General features: G+C 57.8%; 1 protein-coding gene across 4 annotated transcripts in view; it reads left to right on the top strand.

Annotated features, from left to right (window-relative positions):
- The window catches only part of SCUBE3 (signal peptide, CUB domain and EGF like domain containing 3), a 33,257-nt gene that overhangs the window by 3,756 nt on the left and 3,931 nt on the right, over nt 1-25,570 (top strand). The window contains exons 2-22 of one of the 4 annotated variants that reach the window (XM_068996107.1): nt 4,915-5,037; nt 5,996-6,121; nt 8,962-9,096; nt 10,048-10,173; nt 11,148-11,264; nt 14,380-14,427; nt 17,341-17,457; nt 18,952-19,074; nt 20,254-20,370; nt 21,449-21,571; nt 21,762-21,896; nt 22,173-22,265; nt 22,350-22,466; nt 22,545-22,706; nt 22,950-23,153; nt 23,234-23,395; nt 23,674-23,841; nt 23,930-24,091; nt 24,390-24,587; nt 25,023-25,175; nt 25,359-25,438. In XM_068996107.1, coding sequence (XP_068852208.1) covers nt 4,915-5,037; nt 5,996-6,121; nt 8,962-9,096; nt 10,048-10,173; nt 11,148-11,264; nt 14,380-14,427; nt 17,341-17,457; nt 18,952-19,074; nt 20,254-20,370; nt 21,449-21,571; nt 21,762-21,896; nt 22,173-22,265; nt 22,350-22,466; nt 22,545-22,706; nt 22,950-23,153; nt 23,234-23,395; nt 23,674-23,841; nt 23,930-24,091; nt 24,390-24,587; nt 25,023-25,175; nt 25,359-25,438 — 2,789 coding nt within the window. Of the gene's footprint in view, nt 1-4,914; nt 5,038-5,995; nt 6,122-8,638; nt 8,868-8,961; nt 9,097-10,047; nt 10,174-11,147; nt 11,265-14,379; nt 14,428-17,340; nt 17,458-18,951; nt 19,075-20,253; nt 20,371-21,448; nt 21,572-21,761; nt 21,897-22,172; nt 22,266-22,349; nt 22,467-22,544; nt 22,707-22,949; nt 23,154-23,233; nt 23,396-23,673; nt 23,842-23,929; nt 24,092-24,389; nt 24,592-25,022; nt 25,176-25,358; nt 25,439-25,570 lie in introns of those variants that run through there. The other 3 variants (XM_068996108.1, XM_068996110.1, XM_068996109.1) reach the window with 3 other exon arrangements.

The following is a 25,570-nucleotide window of genomic DNA, read 5'->3' as shown; positions in this document are numbered from 1 at the left end:
GGATGCCCGGCTGTGTTTTGGAGAGGCTGTGTCCCCGCTGGAGATCTTGAGATTGTTGCTCCTGGAGCAAAAAACAAACAAACACATTTTTTAAGGCAAGGCTGGGTCAGTCCGATAAGCCAAAGGAACAACAACAGCAATGACAATTCCCTGGGGAGATGAACACGCTGCTGGCGTGGAGCATCAAACCCTCTGTGGGGAAGTGGGGATGGAATTGGGTTGAAGTGACCAGGGTTTGCACAAGGAGGTGGGATGGAAGTGGAAGGACCATTTCCTACCCAGGGAATGGTGGTGGAACTGGGATCCATCAGGATGACCTGGACTGCTGCAGAGGATGGACAGTTCAACCTGGCTCTGCCCTCATGGGAGTGGGAAGCATCAGCGAGGGGGATAAAAAAGCCCTTTTCTGGGTCATTGACAGCTTTGGGGAAGCAAAACCCATGGTGAAGGGTATAAAGCAGGGTCTGGGCCCTGGACGGTAGGGTCACCAGGCTGGGAATGGCCCCAGTTCCTCGCTGTGACTTGTGGTTCCTCGTCCTTCCGTGCTCCATCATTCCACAGGGCCAAGCGCTGGGGCTGCATCTCCTGCGTCCCACCTGCTTTTGGGAAAGCTGGGTGGCTGTGTGGGCACTGGGCTGGTTCAGGGGTCTCCATTGCGTGGGGAGATGCAGACATCCCCTCTGAGCCATCCTGAGCGCAGGTACCTGCCCAGGGACCACTGGCACCCCCATCCTGGCAGCAAAACATCACCCAGCACCTGAGTCGGGATCTCTGAGTTCAGATGACACTTCTTTAGCCAATTTACAGAAGGCTGCCCTGAAGAGCATACTCCTCCCCCCTCCCAGGGGGCTGCCGCTGCCTGTGGCCATGCCCTGAGCCCATCCTGCTGTGGCACAGCACGAGTCACCCTTGTGAGCTCCCTGGACGAACAAATGATTAATAAACTGCACCACAGTGTCTGAGGTGGTTATTAATACCCTGGTAAAAGGAGCTACTGAAGTTATAAAGCTTTAATTTGGCATTAAGGCCGAGTGGAAACTCCTCATGTCTGCCAACAGCTACACACACATCCCCATACAGACAGGCTGTTAATATATATGCCTATATAAAAACAAAGAATAAAATTAATTTGTAGAAAAAGCTGAAGCGCTTGCAGGAGAGGGGAAAAAGGATGGTGGGTTTGTTTGTTTAGGGTATTTTCAGGCCAGTTTTTGCTGCCCTGTCTCACCCCCCTCCTCAGATTTATTGGGACTTTCGGCCTATGGATAAAACCATCTTTTATTATTTTTTTTAAACAAAATAAGGAAGTGAGGAAAGAGCCTCAATCGAGCCTCTAAAAATATACGAGCTGTTGCTTTATCCCCCTACTCGCTGTCGGGTGTGACGCCGCAGGGCACAGAGGTGGGACCCGGGTGCCCGTGGGCTCTGCCACCGCCTCCCCCGCTGGCCCTCGGTCAAAGCCCTTCGGCTCCCGGTGGGTGCGCGCCGGTCCCGGGGAGGTGGCGGTCCCCCCGCTTTTGGCACGCTCGAAATGGCAGTGGCGTTGAAACCGTCTGCCTCCGCTGCCTTTGAAATGGAGAATAAAGCTGCAGCTGGAGCGGAACGGGGCCCAACAGCCAGCGCTGGAAAATCCCACCCACAACGGAATAAAAAACATGGCCCGAGGCGCGGGGCGAGCGCCGCAACCTCCTGCCCTTCGCCGCAGCCCGCGGCGATGGCCGTGCCAGGGATGCTCCTGCCCTCTGAGGAGCCCTGCTCAGCCCCAGCTCAGTGGGACAGGGGCATGGGGCTGGGCAGGGAGCGGGGCCACCGTGGGTGAAACCTGTGGTCCCCAGCGAGACTCAACATCTTCATCAAAACCAAATTCCCCGCTGGGTGCAGAATTCCCCAGTGCCGGGGATTTGGGGCATGATGCGCCCATCTGCGCTGCCCGGTTTGGGCTCATTTCAGGCAGCTGTGGGTGAAAAACAGCGTTTTTTGGTTATTTGTGGAAGGAAGAGATGGAGGGGCTGTAGGGGTAGGGGTCTGCAGGGGGACTGGCAAACCCTCCAGAAAGCCCACCTAGATTTGGGACCTTGTCTGGAGCAGGTCCCCTGGAGCAGGGGGACAAGAAGGGCACACCCCAGTGAGGAACTTCTGAGAGCAAATAGGGACAGGAACACCAATAACGATGTTTTATTTAAAAAAAAAAAAAAAAATCTTCACTTTTCTCGAAGATGAACCCTCTCACATGGTGGCAGCAACTCAAAGCACCTGCAGTAAGGCCACAGGCAGCTTTTTGGATGGAGAAAATTCTCCTGCAGGAAAAACCAGCTGCCCAGAGAGAAAACCTTCCCTTTCATGGGAAAATGTTGCTTGCGTTGACAAAAATGCTAAAAATTGAGTTTTTCAGAGGGTTTTACTCTAATTCACTACATCATTTCTGAAGGAGCCAAAATTTCAGCATTCTAAAATTGGGATCTTTGCCAATCCCAGGACAGCTCCTGGGGTGCCAAGGAGGGTATTTACTCATTCTTCCCACAAACACACTTTTTTTTTCGTTTTCTTTTTATTTTTTTCATAATCCTGTAACCTTTCGGAATGACTCCAGCTTTGGAAAAATTACAGAGTGGAAAACTGATAATGTTTTCTTTTGTACTTTTGCTGCTGTGTAATCTTTCCAAAGTTAGAGAACTTTTGAAGTTACAGAATGGGAAAAAAGAAAAAAGATGGAAAAAAAAGATGCTATACATGTGTGAGTGGGAAAGGGCCAGAGGTGCGTTCAGTGCCTCATGCATGTTGTTCGTGGTCTTGAGTTTGAGAGCGCAGAAGGAAAAAGAAATAGGAAATAAAACTCCCCCAAAAGTGAGATTCCTGGCAAAAGGCTGGGAAAGTTTCAATGATGTGATTGATGCCTGGTGGATGCTTCTTGTTTTGAGTGTTTTTAGGGGAAGGAGATGGGGTTTGATGGATGGTCTGTACAGTTTGGGTGCTGGTTCCCACCTGTGTGCCAGGGTGGGTGCCCAGGGTGCCAGACCTGACAACTGTCACCTTGGCACCATGACTCGAAGCATCACGTGATTTATGACTTTGGGGGAACATCTGAGGGGGGTTCCCAACCATGCAGGGCCAGGACCAGGATCTGCAGATTCAGTAGATCTTTGGGTCAGCATCAGCTTTGCTGCTGCTGAGTTCCCACGCACATTGTGGCCAGCACGTGGCATCCCCCCACATCCCCCTGCTCCAGTGCCACGACCTCCCACCACCCCTCTGGGAGCCCAGTGAGGGATGCAGGAGCCTGAGGCGAAGTCACTGGGATGCTGAACAGCCACACTCAGCTCCCCGAAGGGACAAGAGCCCCATGGGACCCCTGGCACAGGCAGGTGATGACGCTGGGTGCTGGGGTGGCCGCAGCACCGTGGCACCGTGACCAGTGCCACGGCTGCTGTAGGTGCCAGCCAGGAGCAGGGCCCTGCTCCCCGTGCAATCCCTCCATCGTCCCCACCGTGGTGGGTCAGCCTCCAGCCGGTGATTAATGGCCCAAGGGAGGCCGTGGTGGCCGCGGGCCATGGCTAATGTCAAATAACAAATATGAATGCGGGCTGTAAATATTTATACAATGCGCAGGCACGTGCCGCCTCCCTGGTGCAGAGACAAAGCTCTCCTCCTCCCGGCCGGGTGACTCACATCTCCCGGCAAGGAGCCGCCGGGGTGGCCGGGACACGGCTCGGGCTGGCGTTCCCGCGGCCGTGGCCCCTGTCCCGCGGAGCTGCAGGGCTGCCTGCCCGCCCACCGCTTGCAGGGATGTTTTGGGTCTCTGGAGACCTCCTGGAGCACTTCTGTTCTTGGGGCTGCTGAAAAGCAGTTTTTTAAAGGCAGCTGAAAGCTTTGAAGCCTCACATGCCTCCTGAGGGGATACAGGGAAGCTGGAGGGACTCTCAGGTCCCCTTTCCCCAAGTGAGAAGCTTCCTATCCCTGTGAGAGGAGGTGGAAGCAAATCCCTGCAGGAGCAGCGCTGGTGCTTCCCACGTGCCGGTGGAGCTGGAGCTTGGGGTGCTCTGGGAGCCCTGCCCATACCGGAGGGGCTGCGGGTGATGCTCAGCCCCTGCCTGACCTCCAGGCACTGGCAGCCAGGGAGGGGGTGTGCCCGCTTCAGGGCACCACATCTCCCTGACTGCCAGAGCAGGGAAGGAAGGCAGTGAGAGCCAGCTGAACAGCCTTTTGCTCACAAACCTCCACTCCGTGTGCTCGAGGCTTCTCCATTTCCCAAATACCGTTAAAACCTCCACTCCATGGCCTCCTGTCATAGCAAGCTCTTGGGCATTGCTGCTTGAGGCCGTCGCCAGCACGTGAAGCTCTGGATGGGATATCCTGGGGACCACGGCACTGCATCCCAGAGAAGGGAGTTGAGGGGCAACAGGGGATGGGGATGATGCAAATTTTGTCCATGTGCCCAAGGAAGCCTCGATGTTTTTCCCTGTTCTCTCTCCTGCTTCTCACTCCTGGCTCCCAGGTTTATTTAGTGTGGTCCCTGCTAATTTGTGCACATTCCTTGGTGCCTAAGAATAGAAAGCGATGATGATTATTTGGGTGCCTGGTTGGCTCAGGAAACAGCTAATTGGAGACAGAGACTTTCACCTCTTCCTGGGCTGGCTCCAGCCTGGACTAGGAGCGCCAGAGCAGCATTTCCTATCATCAGACACCTGAAAGGGCCAGAGGGTCTCAGGGTGATGTGTCCAAGAGGGGACACAGGTTGTGCTGTTTGGGAGTGAACCCAGTGATTCACCATGTCCAGAGCCCATCATCCACTGCATCAGGGCTGGTTGAGGAGCCAGAGGCTGCTGGGATCCATCACCTTGGGCGGTGGCTCCCATGGGGACAGGGGGTAGAGGTCCCAGGCTCTCCCCAATGCTCCCCTCACCTGTCCTCTTGCAGATGTTGATGAGTGCGTGGAGGGCACCGACAACTGCCACATCGACGCCATCTGCCAGAACACCCCCAAGTCCTACAAGTGCATCTGCAAGTCCGGCTACACCGGGGATGGGAAGCACTGCAAAGGTAGGGACACGCCGCTGTCAGAGCCAGAGCCTTGCTGACGAGTGACAGCCCGGCCGGTCAGAGGCCAGCGGTGGCTCGTCAGCGTTGGCCCGTGCAAAAAGACCACTTGTTTACCCCAGCCCATTGTAAACCTTTTATTCCCCTTTTCTGCCCCAAGCTCCTGGCCTGTTGACAGTGCATGAAGACAGAGAGGACTCTGACTGTCCTTGCCAGTGCCATTGTCCTGGCATGGTTGGGGCTGCCCATGAAGGGTCACTTGGGTCTTGTTTTGAACAAAGCTGGGCTTATTTTCCTGCAGGATTTCTGACCCCAAGGCTGCAGAACTGCATTAGCGGCTAAAACATAAGAAACTGAAAAATAATATATAGAAACAGAGATACAGATGGTGTAGATACCAATATAGATGTAGATATAGGTGTAAATGGAGATATTGACATAGGTATAGGCATATATCTATATATAGATACATCTGAGTGGGGAATGGAAAGAAAATGGATTCCTTGGAGCAGCAGCAGCAGGAAAGCGGGACTGGGGCAGGGGAAAAATTCCCAGCTCTGCTTGGAGCAGGTTCAGGGTCAGGATGGGCTGAGTACAAACAGCAGAGGGATTAAAGCGCTCCAGGCACTGCAGGGCTTTGCCATGGAGATGGGCTGCTCTGCCAGCACCCCAGCAAATCCCAAGAGTTTCCCAGCACTCTGCACCAAGCTAAGGCTGTAAGACCCTGGGTTGGCTGGGGGTCCAGCATCTAGACTGGGGAGAATGGGGATGTTTTTGTAGGGTCTGGAGGGGTGCTGCAGGTGATAATGGAGCTGAGGACCTGCTGGAATATGCAGAGAGAGCAGAAGACCCCGGGGCACATTACCAGCTGGGTGGCAAAGATGTTGGATGCAGGGACCAGCACCCATGGGGGGCAGCAGGGGGGGCAGCCCTGCAGCTCTCCTGCCCTTCTTCTCCCCAGATGTTGACGAGTGTGAGCGGGAAGACAACGCGGGCTGCGTGCACGAGTGTGTGAACATCCCCGGCAACTACCGCTGCACCTGCTACGACGGCTTCCGCCTGGCGCACGATGGCCACAACTGCTTAGGTGAGGGATGTCAGTGCATTGCAGTTCCTCAGCTGCTCCAGCACCTTGGGACCAACCTGCTGGCTTTCTTTGCTGGGCACTTCCCAAGACCCAACACCCCCAGGCCCGCTGCAGAGCAACAGAACCGTGGTGGCACTCCCAGGGCATTAAGCCGGCTGCAGACACGTCCTGTGCTTCAATGGCTCTCCGGGGACAGGATTGCTCCCCATTACATGGGGGTGATGCCAAGGAAGGATGCTCCATGCTGGGAGAAAAACTTGCTCTGTGGGTCTATCCATAGACTGGGAGGGTTGGGGTAAGGCAAAACTGGGAGAGCTGGGTTTGGGCTTGCTGGGGGTGAGGCACAGGCTCCCCCCATCCGCATCCTGCTGCGACAAGCAGCCGGGCTAGCAGCTCTGCGTGGCTGCCCAGGGCAGGACCAGCTCACCCGGGCCCTGCCGCTCTCTCTGCTCGTGCCTTAGGTCAGCCCTGCACCTGCCAAAATAGATGAGTTAATAGCAAATATGGTGGGGATGGGAACCAGCGAAGGGACTGGATAAATAATCCCCGGGCCAAGAAAAACCCGGCATCTGCCTACGGAGAGGCCGTGCATCCTCCCTGCCACTTCCCACCGCCCCAAACTCCATCCGGCCGCGGCGGAGCCAAAGCTCCCGTCAGAGCCCCGGGGCCCATCGAGCTGCCCGCGCCCGTCACCCGCTTCCTCCCGCGGCATCTGCGGTGGGAGCTCCGGGGCACGGAGCCGCCCGCCTCCCCTCCGCCTGGAGCTCATGCTATTTTCTAATTAGTGTCTGCAGAGGGGTCATTAATGAGCTCATCACTGGGAGGAGGAGGAGGGGGGAGGGATTATGAACACATACGCTTTGCATTAACCACCATCACCGGGATCTTTGCAGTCTCCTCGGGGAGGGGGGAGATTTACACAGCTGGGAGGAGGCGCGGGCGGGCGGCTCTGCCTTCCTCTCCCAGGGGAGGATGAGCCCGAGGAGAAGAAAGGAAAGCTGGACGTCATGTGTTTACAGAGTTGGGTGGGAGGGGATGGAGATGGCTGGGGAGCAGCCGGGCAAGCAGGGATGTGAGGGGAGCATGCTGGCTCCCACCTTGAGCCCTTCCTTAGCTCATCCCAGCACCTCATCCCTGATCCTGATGCGCTTGGCCCAACCTGCCTGCGTTCCCTTTTAGTCAAAAGAAAGAGAAGTAGAGGAAAGCAGCGTGTTGTGCCCAGGCTCTGCCAGTGCCATGGGCAGGAGCTGAGCTGGAGAGAGGTCAGGGTATGTGCCCACCAGAGTCCACAGGCCCCTCCACTGCCCACCCTGGGCGACCTTTTGAACCAGGACAGGAATTCAAGCCCCCGTCCTGACACGGGCTCTGCTGGTTTCTGCCCATCTCTGTTGTGTTTAATAAAACAGGTATTAGAGCGGCGGAGTCTCGTTTCAGCCATTGGGTTTGAACGGCTGCCTCCTCATTTTTGAGCAGAGCTGGAAGGAGAAGTTGCAAGACATTAAGCCCTTGTTCTAAGCGGGAGGATTTGAGGAGAGTTATTGGCATCTGCAGGACATAGCTTGGCTGGAATGAGCATTGGAGGAAGCCATAAGCTTCCTGCCATCACAGAGGACGTCCCTTTGTGCCTGGCTGCAGCCCAGGTATCAGCCCTCACTGCCCTGTGGGTGAGAGGGTGTTTTCAACACCTCCTTTCCAAGATAACAAGTACGTGGGGTGCTCCTTGGCTCCACTGCCTGGCCATTTCCAGCTGGAGCTGCAGCCCTGCTTTGATATTTCTGAGCATCCCCTCAGCGCTTGCCAGGGGCTGGAGCACAGTGCAATGCACCCACACTGCTCGGGCATCCATCTGTCCATCCATTTTGCCCAAAAACAAGGGGTTTTGGTGTGTGTTGGGCTGTTTGGGGAGGGGGCCGGTGCTGGGGGGCCTGGGAGCCCCTGGCGCGTGCCATCACCGAGCCGCTATTCCGGCGTTTCCGGTGGGCAATGCTGGCGGGGCTCAGTTTTCCCCTCAGCCGCGGCTCTGCAACGCTCGAGTTCACAGGACGTTTTCTTTGGCATGGGGCCCCTCGCTTCCCGGCCCGACACCATCACCTGGCCCCGGCACCACGGACAGAGGGGGCAAGGGGCAGCCACGGCACAGATTTGTCTCTGCCCAAGCCCGGCGTCCTGGTTGCTCTGGCACCTCAGGGTGCTGGTGAGTTCAGCTTGGACCACTGTCCCCAAAAAGCCTCTAGAGAGAGCAATGGGCAGTTACTCTTCATTAAATGCAGGATTTGCAGGGCTGGAGCAGGAGCAGCCTGGGGCGAGGGCATTGCAGCTGCCACGGGGCCACAGCTCAGCCCCTTCCAGCCTTGGTTTGTTAAACCAAAACAGGTGTGAGGGCAGCCGAGCGGCAGGGCAGGGGATGCGAGTCTCCTTACAAGTAATTATCCCTGCTCTGGGCTAAGGTTTCCCAGCTCCTCCTAATGAAGTGCAGGCATCCCCAGCTGGCAACAGGCTCTGAGGGGCTGGGAGCAGGGGCCGGCTGCAGCCAGCATCCGGGATGAGCATCCTGGGTGCTTTGGGGTTTCTGAGACAAGGAAAGCCCCTTTCTCTGTGGTCTGGTGTTCCCTTCTGTAAAATGAGGCCATGAGTCAGGGAAGCTGAATGATCCCTGCACCCACTCCTGCTGTGCTTTGCCTTCATCCCCTGCACCGTCAAGCATTCCCCTTTCCTCCAGCTGCGGGATCACAGATGGAAGGCAGCGGTAGGTTGCTACCCAGCAGATCTGTCCCACCCGGTCCCCATGGCCTTGGTGTGCCAAGCAGCTGTGCTCACCCCCTGCCACCTTCCCTCTGCAGACCTGGACGAGTGCTCGGAGGGCAACGGTGGGTGCCAGCAGACCTGTGTCAACATGATGGGCAGCTACGAGTGCTTCTGCCGAGAGGGCTTCTTCCTCAGTGACAACCAGCACACCTGCATCCAGCGCCCTGAAGGTCAGTGCTCAGCAGCTCCACACCCCGGGGCACCCTTCATCCCTGCATTTATCAGGCAGGTCTGTCCTCTGTCACCTCTGGCCACTCCTGCCCGTGTTTAGGTGCTGCTGCTGGGTTCGTGGTGTGGCAGATTTGAATCTATGACAAACACGTTGGGAGAGGTGATAATGTCCTGCAGCAAAATCCTTGCAGGTCCCTGCACAGCAATACTGAACAAGGGACATTAATCCTATGCCCAGAGCAATTTATTGATAAACGGAAGGACCTGGAGTTCCTCACACCACCTTAAGAGACACATCTTCCCCTGCCAGGTCTTGCACAGCACCAAGCCCTTCGTCTCGGTATCAGCTCTAAATTGTTGCCGTCTGGAGCAAGCTCTTAGCCAAAATAGGAGGAAATGAGAGATTTTTGCGTCTCTGCTGATTTTTATCTCTGCTGCTTGGCAAAGCCAGCTGAGTGTTTTTGCTTTCCTCCTTCTCCTTCCCAGCTGTGTTGGTCACTCCAGCTCCCCAGGAATCTTGCCCTGCCCAGGATGGCTGAGCAGCTGCAGCAGCATCTCCTGTGTCCCCATCCTTGCATGTCCAAGAGGGATGAGCTGGCTGCTCCTTCCTCCTGGTGCCACAGTGGGTGGTCCCTGCTGGGGACAGGGATGCAGGTGCTGCGTGTTGAGCTCAATGGGGTTTAAAGCCACCTCGAGATGTGGGAGCAGGGTCTCACCCGAGATGGGAGGGATCAAAGGCTGAAGGCTCACAGGTGGTTTTGTCCACCTTTCCAAGCATCTCTGTGCCAGGAGCTGGCCAGGGTTATCCTGTCCCTACAAGGTCCTCACTGACAAGGTTTCCCCTCCTTGCCATCATTTCCCCATCTCACCCCACCTCAGACGCCCTTCTGCCACTGCTGACCAGCGCCAGCAGCTTTTGGAGCATTTCTTTGCTTCCTTTTCTCTTTTAGAAGGCATGAACTGCATGAACAAGAACCACGGCTGTGCCCACATCTGCCGGGAGACCCCCAAAGGGGGCATCGCCTGCGAGTGCCGTCCCGGCTTCGAGCTCACCAAGAACCAGCGTGACTGCAAACGTAAGGAGCACTCCAGGGCTGGGGATACAGCCCCCCAGGGACCCCCTAACCCTGTCCCCATGGCACAGACACCTCCTGCCCCTGCAGCAAAGCCGTGACCCCGTGATAGCAGTTAGTGCGTTGAGCCTGAAGCTCAGCATGCTCAGCTCTGCCTCTGTTGCCTTTACAGGCAATGCTTCTGGCAGCCCCCTTTGCCATGAGATGTGGTGTCCTTATATGACCAGGCTGAAATGGCAGTTCAAGGGGGTCCCAGAGGCTCAGCATCCCCTGTTCTTGTCCCAGTGTTTCACTTTCCAAAGGGGAGGCAAACAGGGAGAGTGCAATCGGCATGTGAGGAGCGCAGGAATCCTCTCCCTCGGGGTTGTGGTGCTCTCAGCCTGTCTGATCTCCTGCCAGCATCCCACTGGCAGTGCCAGGGTTATTAAATAGATATGTATGTGTTTATGCAATTATTTTTATTTTGTTTCTCATTTGCTGTGTGCAGCAAATGTGTAAAATCGCTGATGAAATGGAGGTTTAATCCTATGAGCCTACTTTCCCTCTAAGCTAAATGAAGAGCACACCTTGCCCCCCGGGGAGGGCTGGCAGGGATTCCCAAAAGCTCCTGTGTCATTCCAGAGCTCAGGAAAGTTTCACCCTTCCCCTATAGCACTGGATTAAGGGTCAGGGTCAACCAGTCCACCAGTCCCCTTTGCTGGGACTCCACTGGTGGCACTTAGCAGACATGCAGAGGGAAGACATGAGAAACCACATGACAGTTTGCATCTGCCAAGATCCCACAGGGAAAGTGAAGGGCTTTAGGAATTATCTGTGAGGGAAGGAGGGAGGGAGGAAGAAGGAAGGAAGGGAAGGAGGGAGGGAAGTCTGCGGGTACAGACGAGGTGTTTCCAAGCCAGCTTTATGTACTGCATGTGGATGCCAGGCAGGGAAGGAGGAGCTGGGGCCATGGTGACACTGGTGTTTTGCTCCCACAGTGACCTGCAACTACGGGAACGGGGGCTGCCAGCACACCTGCGATGACACCGACCAGGGGCCCAAGTGCGGCTGCCACGTCAAATTCCTGCTGCACTCGGACGGGGTGACGTGCATAGGTAGGTCAGGCCATCGCCTGCACGTGGGTTGGGGTGTGGGATGGCTCGTCTTCCTCCCTGGGTGATTTGTCCTTGGCCTGGTGAAGGGTTTTTCCCAAGCCTTGGGGATGCGGCGATTTCCTTTTGCTGAGACCGGGGAAGCTCAGCGTGTGTGTGAGGGATGCTGCGGTACCCGCGGGGTGCAGGGATGTGTCTGGTCAGCCACAGGGAGCAGAAGTGGTCTTGGTGGTGCTTGAGGGGATACCTGGGGACAGGTTGCTGTGCTGGGGTGCAGGCAGGGGTCCCTGCCTGCCTCTGTGCTGCTGAAGAGAGAGTGGTGAGGATGTCCCCACCCTAGGAATTGTTACTGTCGCTGTCAGTGGCAGCTTTTGAGGAGGGACATGGAGGGGGCAGGTTTGCCCACAGCAATCTGTTCCGACTTGGTATTGTGGGGCCTCGGCTCAGGAACAATTGTCTTGCAAAAAAAAAGAACAAAACCAAAACCCCAGCAACCTGACAACTCAACCACCCCCAGAATTGTCCTTTTCCTGTGTGTGTTTTCAAATTGTAAAACATCAAGCAGAGATAGAAGTTTTACTGGTTTCATATGCTTGTGCTGTTTAACAGCTGCTTTGATTTAAAAAATGTTATATTTGGGGAGTGATTAAGTCCACAATTGCTTGAGACATTTGAGTTCTTATTGCAAAATGAAAAAGAAAAAGGAACTGAAAGCAAGAGAGGTTTTGGCTCCCCATGTCCCTGCTGTGCCTGAACAGAAAACCCTTGGTGCTTTCCACAGACGGCTCCGTCCTCAGGGCAGAGGATCCCCTCTGAGCCCCTGGCTGCTCCCTGCCAGCTTGAGGGATGTTTGGGGCTGAGCCCCCAGCAAAGCCCTCCTGCCTGTCAGCTCACTGCTGCCTTAATGTCACCGCTGTCCCCCAGCCCGCTCCCAGGATGGATCCCAATCCCTCCTGGCTGCTGGCAGGCGCTCACAGCCCCTGGTCCCCGCCGTCCTCGTGTTTGCTCCCACAGCCACTGCGTCATGTCCCACCTCTGAGGACCCTCCCAGGGGGTTGTTGCTGTGCCTGGGTGGGGAGACCTCCTCCAACGGGGACCTCAGGACCCCGGGTGTGTCAGCTGGCGGGTTCCTCCTGGATGAAGGGCCCTGCATGTGGCATCTGACTTGGGCAGCTTTGGGACCAAGGATGCTCCTGACTTGTTGGGTGTTGGGGGTGAGAGCAGCTCTCCAAAGCATCTCATGACTTGGGGGATGCTTCAGAGCATCGGTTTGCTGGGGGTGGGGGTGTCTCTGCACTCAGACCCTGGGTACCACAGGTGTGAGGGTGGGATTTGGGGGTTTCCGAAATCACTCATCCTTTTGTCCTTGGCCAAAGTTTCCTTCTTTGTCCCCATGCCCTGCATTGTACTGCTGGGAAGGCATCTCCCACCAGAGCCAGCACATCCCTTTGAGCTCTCCCCTTGTCCACCTTTCCAGGGGAAATCAAACACTGCACTAGAGGATTTTAGGAGCAGCACCAGCCCAAAGCCCACCACCACGCCTGTCTCATCCCTTTGGGCTCTGCAATCCCCTCTCACAGGAAGGGGCCTGCCCAGCTCCTGCATTCCCTGGGGGATTCCCGATCCCCAGCCCCACCGTGGGAACACCACGGGATTGTGCTCCAGCCGCTGGGAGCCAGCAGCCGCCCCGCGGGGATGCCCGGCCGGCAGATTTACAGCCGAGGTACCTGCTCGGATATTTATAACCACCCTTTCTTGTTTTATGGCTCGGGCACAGCAAACAGCCCTCCCCCATCCACACTGCCCCCTTCACCGCCCCTTCCCCATTTCCTCCAAAATATTTCATCATTTCAAGGGGAATAAAGTTTCCAGTGAGGGGAAACGCAAAGTCGTTCCCCGGGCCATGGGCTTTGAAATTGTACGCGGTGTGTTTGATGGGCTGCCGGGACAGGCCCCTGGTCCAGGTTCCCTTCAGATCACACCACGCGGCAGGAAGCACGATCAGCCCCTCTGAGTGACAGTTTCATTAGGCCACGGCCGGTGTTTTTCATTTTTCCGCTTTTTATTGCTGCTTTTAAAAATGCAGATAATGAGGAACATGCCTCTGAGCACAGGGGCCATCGCTAATGGCTCCCAACATGTCTGCAGGCGCGAGGGGGAGGGGGAGCCTGGAGGGGAGGCCGATGACCTTATATATTTATATTTATGCTCCAAAAGCAGCCTTTAAAAAAAAAAAAAAAAAAGAATAAAAAAAAGCACATAAAACAGCCCTCCAGCAGCCAAGGGTGCAGTGCCCGCGGGGAGATGCAAAAATGGCTGTCACAGTTGATGCAGATTTTGGCTTTCCAGGAATATTTACCAGCCAGGGCATCATTGCAGTTCCCTCCCACCTATATTTGGGGTGCAGCAGGGCTGTCGCCGGCCCCCCCACTTGTGGCAAGCACTGGTGGAGCGGGAGGGGGTGGACGGGGAAGAAATATGATTAGATGGAGAAAGAAACTAAACCCAGCTCAAATTTTATGGCTGATTTCCTGACCCACGCCCAGGCGGTTGGCGGCGGCACCACTGATGCTCCCCAGCTTTGTGGAGCTGGCGGTGCTGGGAGTGGTGCCGGGAGCTCTGGACCCACAGCCAGGGTGCACTGACCCACGGGTGAGGCTGAGCAGCCCAAGCACACCCAGGATTTGGGCTTATTGCTGGCTTGGGTGCTAAATCCAAGGGGTGCAAGTGCCACAGGCGGGATGTGGTTGCCTTCCCAAAGCCCATGGCTGAACAGTGTCCACATGGCTCCGCTCGGGGATCACCCCCTGCCCTGGCACGTGCTGGTTTAGTTCCCGACGAGGGCGAGGACCTGGTTCCCCAGACTAACAGGCTGCACTAACGCTCCTCATAACGCGCTTCTCCCGCTCGCATGGGGCTCCAACCAGCCCAGCACAGCTGGAGGGGGTTTGGAGAGGCTGAGGGACATGGAATGCTTGGGAGGTGGGAGAGAAAAAGCCCAAAGGGACAGTTTCCACCAGTCTGGAAAGGCAGCAGAGTTGAACCCATTGATGTGTGACACCAACCAAGTTCCCTGCTGGACACCGTTTCTAAATCACTTTTTTATAATGTTAAACAGGGGAGAGACACTTCCAGCAACACGTTATCCTTGAGACGTTTTCTAATGGTAAATATTTTTGTTCTCTCTATCTCTACGAAGGGGTCTAACCGTAGATGGTCTCTCCTCTCGAGATCATAACGGGGCTCGGGGGCTGAGCTGCTGCGCTAACCGCATGTCTCACTAACCCTGCCCCGCTGCTGCTTCCAAACCCCACCAGGCCAGCCTGGGGCTGGGGGACAGAGCAGGGAACCCTCCCCCCGCTGTGCTTGCATGGGACGGGGCTCTCACGCTGCTTTGGTGGATCCAGCCCGGCGCCGGGGGTGACAATCTGCTTTCCAGTGGCTGTGGCAATGGTTACCACCCCCACCCAGGAGGAGCTCACAGTGGGCTGCCAGCGGCTGTGTGGTGGGGAGGGGGATGCTTGTGCCCATCTCTGCGCTGTGCACTCCCATTTACCCCTTCCTAGAGCCCACCCGCTCGAGGATGGTCCCTTCTGGGACCTTCAGGGTGTCCCAGGGTTTGGCCTCGCCATGCACAGTGGCTCTCAGCCCAGAGCTGCAGCAAGGGCAGGGCTGCAATGGCCTTTTACAGGGCTGGGAACTTCCCCAGGGATTTCTTTGCATCCCCATGGGGTTTCCAAGCCCTTCACAAAGGTAAGGTGATGCCTCTGTTCTGCCACCAAGGAAATCAAGGCAGAAGGTGCAGCAACTTGTTAGTCGTGGGGAATCTTGTTCCTGGATGTGCTGGGTGCAGGCAAACTCCTGCCACATCGAGAAGCTCTGGGAGTGCAGCTCACTAGCACAGGGACCACCGACTGCAGCTTTTGGGGGGCCCTTGCACACAGGGGTGGGAGAAGGGAGGGACCCCAGATCTGCGCCATCACCACGCTCCAGCCAGCCCAGCTGTCATTCCTCCAATTACTGCGGAATTATCCCCTCTGGCTCGTGGGATCACATCCTGCTGAGATTGTCACTTCTGAGAAGGTGGAGGTGAGGCCACAGTGTCTGCAATGAGGGTGCTGAGCAGGGCGAGGAGTGCCATGGCACAGCAGTCAGGCAGTGAGACCAGAGCTGGGATGGAGGAGGGTGGAAAAGAGTCTGAGAGAGTGTGTGTATGTGTGTGTGTGTGTGTGTGTGTGTGTGTGTGAAGCTTTGTCCTCTCCCTGCCCGAGCGATGGAGGCCTCACCACAGCCCTGTGTGGCTGGTGAGTCACGCCAGGCTGGGAGCAGCCCTGGGCTGCCAGCTCCGCCGAACAATTGCTGCTCCCCGGGGCCATTCCGGAGCCCGGCCGCACCACCAACATCCACGGCCTCACAGGTACCCCAGCAGCCCTCTCCAAGCTTTCTGCAAGCCCAGGACAGGGTCCCCCCCCTTCGCAGAGGGGTTTGCAGTGGTGCTCTGGCTGTGCTAGCTGAGCTCATACCCAGTGGCCACCCTGGGCAGCTGCCCTGGGATGGTGGGTGGGACTGGCTTTAATCTCAGCTGAAATTCCCAAAGGTGTAAAGGGGCCAGGAGGGGTACTGCGCTGCTGGAGGAGGCTGTGAGCATGGTGACAATATGCCCAGGGCACCACATTCTCTGGAGAGCCCCATCCTCCCTGCTGCAGCTGCTTCTCCAGCCTGATCCCGCTGGCAGCACCTGAACCAAGCCAATCGTCTCATCTCAGTGGTGACCCTGTGGTCCCCAGGCTGCTTCTGCATCAGCTGCTGGAACAAAGGCTGGCATTAAACAAATGATTCACTGGGCTTTCAGAAAGTTTCCCTTCCCTTGGGCACGGTGTTACCCGCCCGGTGTCCCTCGCCCCGCGCTGCAGGGAGGGGATGGCCCTGGCACGGCTGGGCCGCGTGAAGCACAAGGACCTGGCTGGAGGAATAATATCTGCAGAAATCCTTCCCCTGCCATTAGGTTTTGTAATTGTGCTGGCGATTAATTTCATAAAATGGTCCCTTTTGTTCTCTTATTATGGGACATCATAAAAATAGCAGTGGCAAGACGAGCACAGAGCGATCCCAGCTCCCGAGCCCTGCAGCAAATGGTTGGATGGTTCAGTCATTCCTACCCCATGTGGTGCTTGCACAGAGCAGGAGAACCTGGGATTTGCTCTTTCCAAGGAATCTCTTCCAGGCATTTTCATCTTGGGTTCCTTGAAGCCCAAATGCCTCATTTATCCGAGCAACCAGCCTTCTGAAAGGAATATTTTATTATCCTTTGTGAACAACTTAATGCACTTCAAACCATTGTTCTGGTGGTTAGGGTTGAAATTGAGGATTGATCTCACAGGGAAGCTGTCAAGCTGAAAATGCTTCATTTAAATTAGTGTCCCTTCTAGTCCTACCAGCAACAGCTGACTTTGATAATGCTGAAATAATTAGCTTTTTTTTTTCAATTGGATTTTTTTTTCCACTGATTCTGCTTGCCTCCGAGTGTGTGTTTTAATTATGTGATGTGTCTCCCAAATTAGTCTGAGACGCTGGACCAGCCACCGTGCCTGAGCAATGGGTGACGGTCAGGGACCGACGGCACAGGGTCACCCATGGCTTTGTGGCTTGGGAGCTTGGTGGCAGCGAGGGGGACAGAACCCCCCTGCCACCTCACCGGGGGACTGGGGCTGTGCACCCACATCCCTGGGAGCTGCAGCCTGGGCACTCCTGGTGGGACCTGTCTCTGGCTGCCTTTGCACAAGTGCTATGACTTTGTCCCTGCGAAATTTAATTCCTCCTCTTTGGAGCTGCCAAAGGTGGCCTCCATGAGGCCCTGTTTGTGAGGGACACCAGCCCCCATGTGTTCATTATTTCACGGCTCTGTGGCCTCGTTGTTGTTGTGTGAGAAGCCAAGGGCGGTTTCCATGGGCTCTGCAGGGAGGTTTGTACCCGCTGCCACTCCCAGGCTGTGGCAGGGAGGACATCTGGGTGGCGTGACTCCCCCAGCCTTTTGAACACCGGTCCCTCACCCCAGCCTTTCTCTCCCCTTCCCATGCAGAGACGTGTGCTGTGAACAACGGGGGCTGTGACAGCAAGTGTCACGACGCAGCCACCGGCGTCCACTGCAGCTGCCCCATGGGCTTCATGCTCCAGCCCGACAGGAAGACGTGCAAAGGTAGGGGGGTGTGAGTGGGGCTGGGGTGCTCACTGCTCACTCCTGGGTGCCTCAGATCCCCGTTGTGTCCTCAGTGCCTGTAGAAAGGCTCAGATTTAGCTGAGCTCACCATTGCCCACAGTGCTCGCCGACTTGGTGTTTGCATCCATGGGGTGGGGACAGGAAGCACGGGGACTGGGACACCTTGCTGCAGGCACCATGCTTGGCTCCACTCCCCTGGGAAGCCTGTGGGGAGGAGGAAAAGGGGATCAGATCAATCTGGAGGCAATGGCATGGCCCTTGTGGGGCTAGAGGGTCCTGTCCCATCTCACTGCATCCCACTGCCTCAGCTGGAAGGGCTGGATGTGCAGGGAATCCACACCTGCTCTGGGACCGTGAGATGCACGAGTCCCTTGGGGGACACTGCACATCCCACCAACATCCCCAACCACCTGCCCCTGCCAGGCAGGGCAGTCCAGGCTGCTTTCCCTGCACCCCAAACTTGCCCCTCTCAGGGCTGGCCGGTGCCTGCACTGTGTCTTTTGGCAGCTCTCAGAACTTGACCCCAGCTGAGAGGAAAGCCTGTCCCTCTGCTGGCTGCCTGTCTACCTGTTGACTGCTTCCAGAACCCCCAGCCCCTGCTATTTTATCAGAGCATTCACCCCTCTCCAATTCTGCAGTTTCCAGCGACGTGCAATAACCCGGAGCCACGTCCCTGGTGTCTGGGGTTTTATTATGGCTGCAGGCGGGTTTACAGCTCGCTCCCTCGCAGTCATAAAAAGAAAGAAAGCCTCAGCCCCAGCAAGGCAGCGCTGCTGCCACAGCACTGGGGGATGGAGGGACAGGGCAGGCCACTGCCTCCTCCTGGTCTCCTTCCATTTCACAGGTTGTTTTCTAGCAGTGAATTTTGTGATTAGTGGAAAAACAAGAAAGACAACCAAAAACCCCACATCCCAGCCTCTTTCCAGGTTGTTGGGGCTCTTTGCAGTTACTGTGCATCATCCTTTTTAGCTTTGTTAGTGGCAGGAAGGAGATGGCAAGCAGAGAGGCAAGGGCTGAAAAGCAGTTATTTTGTTGAGTGGCTGTTTTTGAAGGAGGGGGTTCTCCCTTCCTGGTTTTCTCTCTCTTCCTGCTACTCCTGGCCCCCCAAAGCAGTCCCCAGCCCAAACCTGTGGCTCTCCAAACTCTTGTCTGGTGGTCTCACTCAGCTGTGAGGCTTTTTTGGGGCTCCTGGCCCTACTCTGGGGGATTCTGAGACCTGCAGAATTTAATCATTTTGCACCACTTCCAAGGAGAGCTGAACCCCAGAGCCCTGGCCTGGCCCAGTGTCACACATTTGCTCCTTAGAAGCTCACAGAGAAAAGCAGCAGCCACGTTCCCCTGGTGACCATCAGAGCCCAAAGGGTTTCCTCCATTTGCCAGCTCATGGTGGGGACAGCATCTGGAGGAGAGCACTGGGCTCTCCTGGCCAAGCATCCCAGCCAGGGCGTGACGGGTGTCCCTTGTCCCCACCAGACATTGACGAGTGCCGACTCAACAACGGTGGCTGTGACCACATCTGCAGGAACACGGTGGGCAGCTTCGAGTGCAGCTGCAAGAAGGGCTACAAGCTGCTCATAAATGAGAGGAACTGCCAAGGTAAGGGGCAGTGAGTGCCCAGGCCCCCTGCCCTGCCTCTCCCTGCTCTCCCGCGTCTCTCACCCTCCTGTGGCTGCTGCTGCTGCAGAAGTGCTGCCCCAGTTGCTCATTCCTCTGGCTTTCCTGTGGACTGCATAAATCCTTCGCGGGATTAGTGCTGGATTTAGGTTCTGGTCTGGGGCTTAGCCTTTCAGTCTCAGAGCTGGGGGCTTGTGGGCTCTTGCAGAGTTAAAGCCAGCAATTAGGCAGATGCCAGGGTTCCCACTTCTTGGAGGGCGGGAGTGGGGAGAAGATGCTTCCTGCTCGCTCCAGAGGGAGCTGGCTACTCCATGCTCCTCCTTGCACCTTCTTGTTCCTGTCCCAACGTCTTTCTACACATCCCACATAAACCCAGCAGGTCACTGGGCTGCCCCCGCAGCGCATGGCCAAGGTCAGCACGGCAGGTGTGCAGTGAGCCTGAGTATCGCCTCCTGAAAACACACGGCTGGGAAAGGAGGGCGCTGGCAGGCTCCGGGGCTGCCACTGCTTTCATCTCCGTCCAGGTTCTGTGCTCTGGGAGTTTGACGTGAGCGCAGCAATTAACTTAATGAAGCCAATGAAATGATGCTCCAGCCCACCAGGTTGGGCTCACCTCCCACCCGGGGCCTCCCTGCCCCAGCGAGGTGCCCGCAGGGCCGAGCAGACATTGCTGGCACCGTCCCCGAGGCAGGACCTGCCTGCGCAGCATTCCTGATCCCTCCCTGGCATCCCCCTGATCATGGCATCCTCCGGCTCCCTCCCTGCCCTGGATGGGCAGCAGCCGGGGGCTCTTGCAGCCCTCCCATGCCAGGGACAGGGTGCTGGCCCTGCTTGGCCCACTTGAGGTGCAGAAGGGCTGTAGGAGCTTGTGGGAGGGGGGTGCTGGTGCAGTGGGTGAGGAGGAGCTTGGAGGGAGGGAAGGAGGGAGAGAGCACAGGGTTCTGGAACATACTGGTGTTGGATCCCCGGAGCATCCTGGTACTGAATACCCTGAGCAATCTGGTTCTGGACCCTTGGAGGATACCAGTGCAGGGTCCCACAGCATCCCAGTGCAGCCCTCAGCTTGCTGGAGCAACTGGAGCAGGAAGGGGACAGTCCCCGTGCCCGGGACGGCCCCTCTGCCGTGCCAGCTCTCACCTCCTCCCCTCGCCTTTCCTCCAGACATCGATGAGTGCTCCTTTGACCGGACCTGCGACCACCTCTGCATCAACACCCCCGGCAGCTTCCAGTGCCTCTGCCACAAGGGCTACACGCTCTACGGGCTCACCCACTGCGGAGGTAGGGCCAGCTGGGTGCTGGCGGCTGGTCACCCCGCCGGGGGTGGGGTCCCGAGGAGGGGCACGGGGTGGGGCAGCAGCGGTGCGGGGAGCCCTGGGGACACTGCCCACCCCAAGGGCCCACGGTGAAGGTCGGTTCCCCGCTTACCCCGGGCTGAGGCCAGGCAGGGAGGGGGCTCACAGCCAGACTCGCTGGTGTCTGCAACTTCAAACGGAGCGACAGGAACAATTTGCGACTTGTCTGCAGCGGGAGAGAGGGAGAAATCCCCGGCGTTTTTGGCAGGGAGCTGTGACGGGGTGGGAAGGGGAACATCAAAAGGGTTTGATTTAAATTTCACAAGGCAGATAGCTCCCAAGGGCGGGGGCGTGCTGCGCCCGGGAAGCGGGCAGGCAGATGAAACACGCTTTGCAGGGGCTGCCGAAGCGTGTCGTGGCAGCGGTGCCGGCGGCCCGGGATGACGAGCCCGGGTGCTCCAGTGCTGCCCGGTTGGCGAGGGTCAGAGACCCTCCTCATATTTCTGAACTACTCAGCGTGAGCCAGCGCAGCCCCCAGGACTCTCTCGGGGTGGCCCTGCAGCAAAGGGATCGATGGCTCCCACCGATGCCCCCAGTGAGGGGGAGCTGGGCAGGGACGGCTGTGACAGGGGCAGCTCCATCCCTGACCTGAAGGGATCATTTCAGGCCGGGGCAGAGGGTCCCTGCTGAGGAGAGGGACCAGGGCTGCTGAGCAGCTGCCTTTTGAGTTCAGTTCCTAAGTGTTTCCATGTCGGCTCCGTCTGTTGCCTCCCCCCCCCAGCCCACAAGGGGCCGGGGCTGGGCTCAGCCTGGATGGGCTGCACCTATCTCTGCCTAGCCCCTGGGGACACCGGGAGTCGGGGTGTCCCTCATCCCCATGGAGCTGGCACAGCTGCCGGGAGGCGGCACTGCTGGAAATGCACTGTGGTGCAGATCCCCTCTCCCGGCTGGGCATGGATTTATCCGTCCAGAATCCCAGCCCTGAGACAATGCAGTGATTCAGTGTCAGAGCCGGGGGGGTCCCGCTGCCCCCCCTGCCATGGCCTCTTTCCTTTCCCCCGCAGACATCGATGAGTGCAGCATCAACCGGGGCGGCTGCAAATTCGGCTGCATCAACACCCCCGGCAGCTACCAGTGTACCTGTCCTGCCGGCTGCAAGCTGCACTGGAACAAGAAGGACTGTGTGGGTACGTCAGGCCAGGAGCCACCACGGCTGCTGGGGAAGCTGGGGAGTTTGGGATGCCAGGCTGGGGTCTCTATGCTGCACTCTGGCACCCTCTCCTCCCCAGTGAATCCCCCATGAGCTGCAGGGCGCAGGGATCCCTCGTGGGTCTCTGGCCTGTGCCAGTCATGGGCATCCCTGATTGTCATCACCAGCTGGTGCGTGTCCCTTGGAGCTGGTGAAGTGCCTGCCAGGTTCGGTGCCACCACGGGCCACCCTCACCTGCAACAAGATGGGCAAGAAGGACAGCTGTGCCCTTTCCTGCACCTCCAAGGCCCGATTTCTGCCAGGTACTGGTGCCAGTACCACCACCAGCATGGGCAGGGGGGTCCCCATTTCCCTGCATGGCCCAAACTGGGGGGAGAGGAGTGGCTACACAGCCAGAGTGCAGTGGCTGAGTGAGGGAGGGAGGTTGTTGCTCAGGAGGGCTCGCTGCTGGGTGTGGATCCACAGGACAGGTCCCTGCCAGGATCTCTATGGCAGGGTGCTGGGCATCATCCTCCCATGGCATGGCCGTGTCTCCCTGCATCACCCTGGCAGAACCAACGCCCCTTCCTCCCTCACAGAGTCTGACAGCAGCTACACGGTGAGCTGTGGGACCCCCGTCCTGCGGCAGGGTGGCCAGCACAGAGCCACCAACAGCAGCCAGCAGTGCCTCGGTAAGGGGGCTCCCGGGGTGCCCATGGCTGCCACCAGCGTGGCTGGGCCGTACCAGGTTGCTGAGCACCTGCTTTTTCTTTCAGAGACTGTGGCTGCACCGGTCAAGCAAAAGGCCTCCTTCAAGATTAAGGATGCCAAGTGCCACCTGCACCCGCGGACCAAGGGCAAGCAGGAGGAGACCGGGAAGGGCGGGGCACAAGGTGAGGTGTGACGGTGGTGGGCAGTGGGGGTGTCTGTGCCCAGCAGGGATGGGGTGCTGACCTGTCCCCCGCACGCAGGTGGCTCGGCACCGTGCTCTGACTGCCAGGTCACCTTTGTCAACCTCAAGTGCGACTCGTCCAAGAAGGGGAAGGGGCGCCGGGCTCGCAACTCCCCCAACAAAGAGGTGACGCGCATCACGCTGGAGTTCGAGGCAGAGATCAAGCCGGAGGAGATCACAGGTGGGCACAACACTGGCCTGGGTGCAGGCACGGGTGGTGGGACCAGGGACATGATGCCATCCTTGTGCAGCAAGGAGAGACAAACCAGACCTCATCTTGCACCGGATTGGGATGTGCTGGGTAGCACATGCAACTGAGAATTTGGGGGATGGCTGTAATCCTTCTGGGCTTCCCTCCCCATCTCTCCCTTCTTACCGCGTCCCTATTTCCCCCTGTACCCCCATTCCCCTCTGCACCTCCCAGCCAGCTGCAACCTGCACTGCCTGCGACAGAGAGTGGAGAAAAAGCTGAAGTCAGCCATCAAAGCCCTGAAGAAATCCATCAACCAGGAGCGGTTCCTGCTGCGCTTCGCAGGGATGGAGTACGAGGTGGCCCGGAAGCTGAGCGTGGCCCCGGAGCGGCAGGAGAGCTGCGGGCCGGGCCAGCAGCGCCTGGCCAGCAAGTGTGGTAAGGAGCGTGGTGGGGTGACGAGGGGACCCGGCGGGGACAGCTCCCACAGCATCACCGACGTCCCCCCTGGCTCTCAGTCAGCTGCTCGCAGGGAACCTATTACCACGGGCAGACGGAGCAGTGCGTGCCCTGCCCCCCTGGCACCTACCAGGAGAAGGAGGGGCAGCTCTCCTGTGACCTGTGTCCCCGTGGAGACACCTTCGGACCCATAGGAGCCACCAACATCACCGGCTGCACCGGTAAGGAGGGCATGGGGTGGGGCTCGAGGCACTCTTGGGGGATGTCCAGGGCTGCAACCTCAACCATTAGCCAGAAGGCAGGAAAGACTTGAGCATCCCCAGGGCCCACAGAAGTTGCTGGTTTGGGTGTTTATCATTTAGAGGGGACCCTGGGAAGGGCAGCACTTGCTCTGGATATACTGGTGCTGTCAAGGCTGAGGGGGAAGAGGATCTGAGTATGGGGCAGGAGAGCCCTGGGCGTGTGGGGTGCCAGGATTGAACAATGCCTGTGCCTGCAGGTCAGTGTCCCCCTGGCCAGCACTCTGCTGATGGCTTCAAGCCCTGCCAGCCGTGTCCCCGTGGCTCCTACCAGCCCGAGGTGGGACGGGCGCTCTGCTTCCCCTGTGGCGGAGGGCTGACCACCCGCCACGAGGGAGCCCTCTCCTTCCAGGACTGCGACACCAAAGGTAGGTCAGAGCCGGTGCCCAGGAAGGGGCCACCCAGCAGGGCTGTGCCAGCAGCTGACACAGCCCCCTGTGCTCCCTGACCCCCCAGTGCAGTGCTCTCCTGGGCACTACTACAACACGAGCGTCCATCGCTGCATCCGCTGCGCCGTGGGCACCTACCAGCCCGATTTCCGGCAGAATTACTGCATCTCCTGCCCTGGCAACACCACCACCGACTTCGACGGCTCCACCTCTGTGTCCCAGTGCAAAAGTAGGCGAGCTGGGGGGCGACCGAGGCGGGGACAGGCTTTGGGTGCTTCCTCAAAAGTATTTAAAAATGCTGTAAAGTAGAGTCTGGGTGTCTTGCTGGATCTCAGGGGGATGTGCATGGGCTGAACTGCACACCTGGGCCTCAGCATTCATTTTGGGGATAAAAATTTCAGTGCTTTGTGCATGTAGGCAAGCATGGGGGGGTTGCCTAACGGGACACTGCCCCTCTTGCCCAGTAAACCACCCCCAGTGCCCCCAGGCCGCTGGTTCCCAGGTGAACCAGTCTCCCTGCCTTGCAGACCGGCAGTGCGGAGGGGAGCTGGGTGAGTACACGGGCTACATTGAGTCCCCCAACTACCCGGGGAATTACCCCGCCAACATCGAGTGCACCTGGAACATCAACCCCCCGCCCAAGCGCAAGATCCTCATCGTGGTGCCGGAGATCTTCCTCCCCTCTGAGGACGAGTGCGGCGACGTCTTGGTCATGCGGAAAAACTGTAGGTAACCGAGCGGGCGCGGTGCTCAGGGGAGGAGCTGGGGAGGAAAAGGTTGGGGTTTGGCAGAGCTGCCTGGTGCAAAGGGAGAAAGCCGCATCCCTGGGTAGAAGGAGGGGAATTTTGGGAATAAGGGGAGCAGGGAGATGAGCATCACCCTGCCATCTGGGTGTCTTGCTGGATCTCAGGGGGATGTGCGTGGGCTGAGCTGCACACCTGGGCCTCAGCATTCATTTTGGGGATAAAAAGCCCCATTTGGTGCTTTCCAGAGCAAGGAAGGAACAACAACATCCCTGGTATGTAACATGAGGGTTAGGGGGGGGCTCAGCCTTGCCCAGCATGGACAATTCCCATCCGTGGTGCCACCCTTAACCCGGGCTGGGAGTAGCTCTGCTGATGAGCAACCAGCATCCCGTGTCCCCTTGCTGTTCCCTGCAGCCTCCCCATCCTCCATCACCACCTATGAGACCTGCCAGACCTATGAGAGGCCCATCGCCTTCACCGCCCGCTCCCGCAAGCTCTGGATCAACTTTAAAACCAGCGAAGCCAACAGCGCCCGGGGCTTCCAGATCCCCTACGTCACCTACGACGGTGAGCACGGCACACGGGGAGATGCCATCCCAGCATGCTGATCCTTCTCCCCACCACAGTTTGGGACCCAGATCACCCCCCCAGTTCCCACCTCCTGTGTGTTTGCGGGGAGTGGACTGAAGGATGGGGACCAGAGGTTTGGGGAAAAGTGTCAGCTCATGCCCTAGCTGTGTTTTCTGGCAGAGGACTATGAGCAGCTGGTGGAGGACATCGTGCGGGATGGAAGGCTCTACGCCTCCGAGAACCACCAGGAGATCCTCAAGGTGAGAGTGTACCCCCAGGGCTGTGGGAGATGCAGGAGCATCCTTCCCTTTGGGGAATGCCTCCTGCTCTCCTTGCACTTCGGGCTTCAGTTCAGGGGAGCACGGGGGGGATGCTGAACCTCCCTCTGGCTC

This window comes from Aphelocoma coerulescens, chromosome 26, assembly GCF_041296385.1.
Source record: "Aphelocoma coerulescens isolate FSJ_1873_10779 chromosome 26, UR_Acoe_1.0, whole genome shotgun sequence".
Lineage (NCBI taxonomy): Eukaryota > Metazoa > Chordata > Aves > Passeriformes > Corvidae > Aphelocoma > Aphelocoma coerulescens.
Note: the sequence above shows the minus strand (reverse complement) of the source record. Positions and strands in the feature narration are given on the sequence as shown.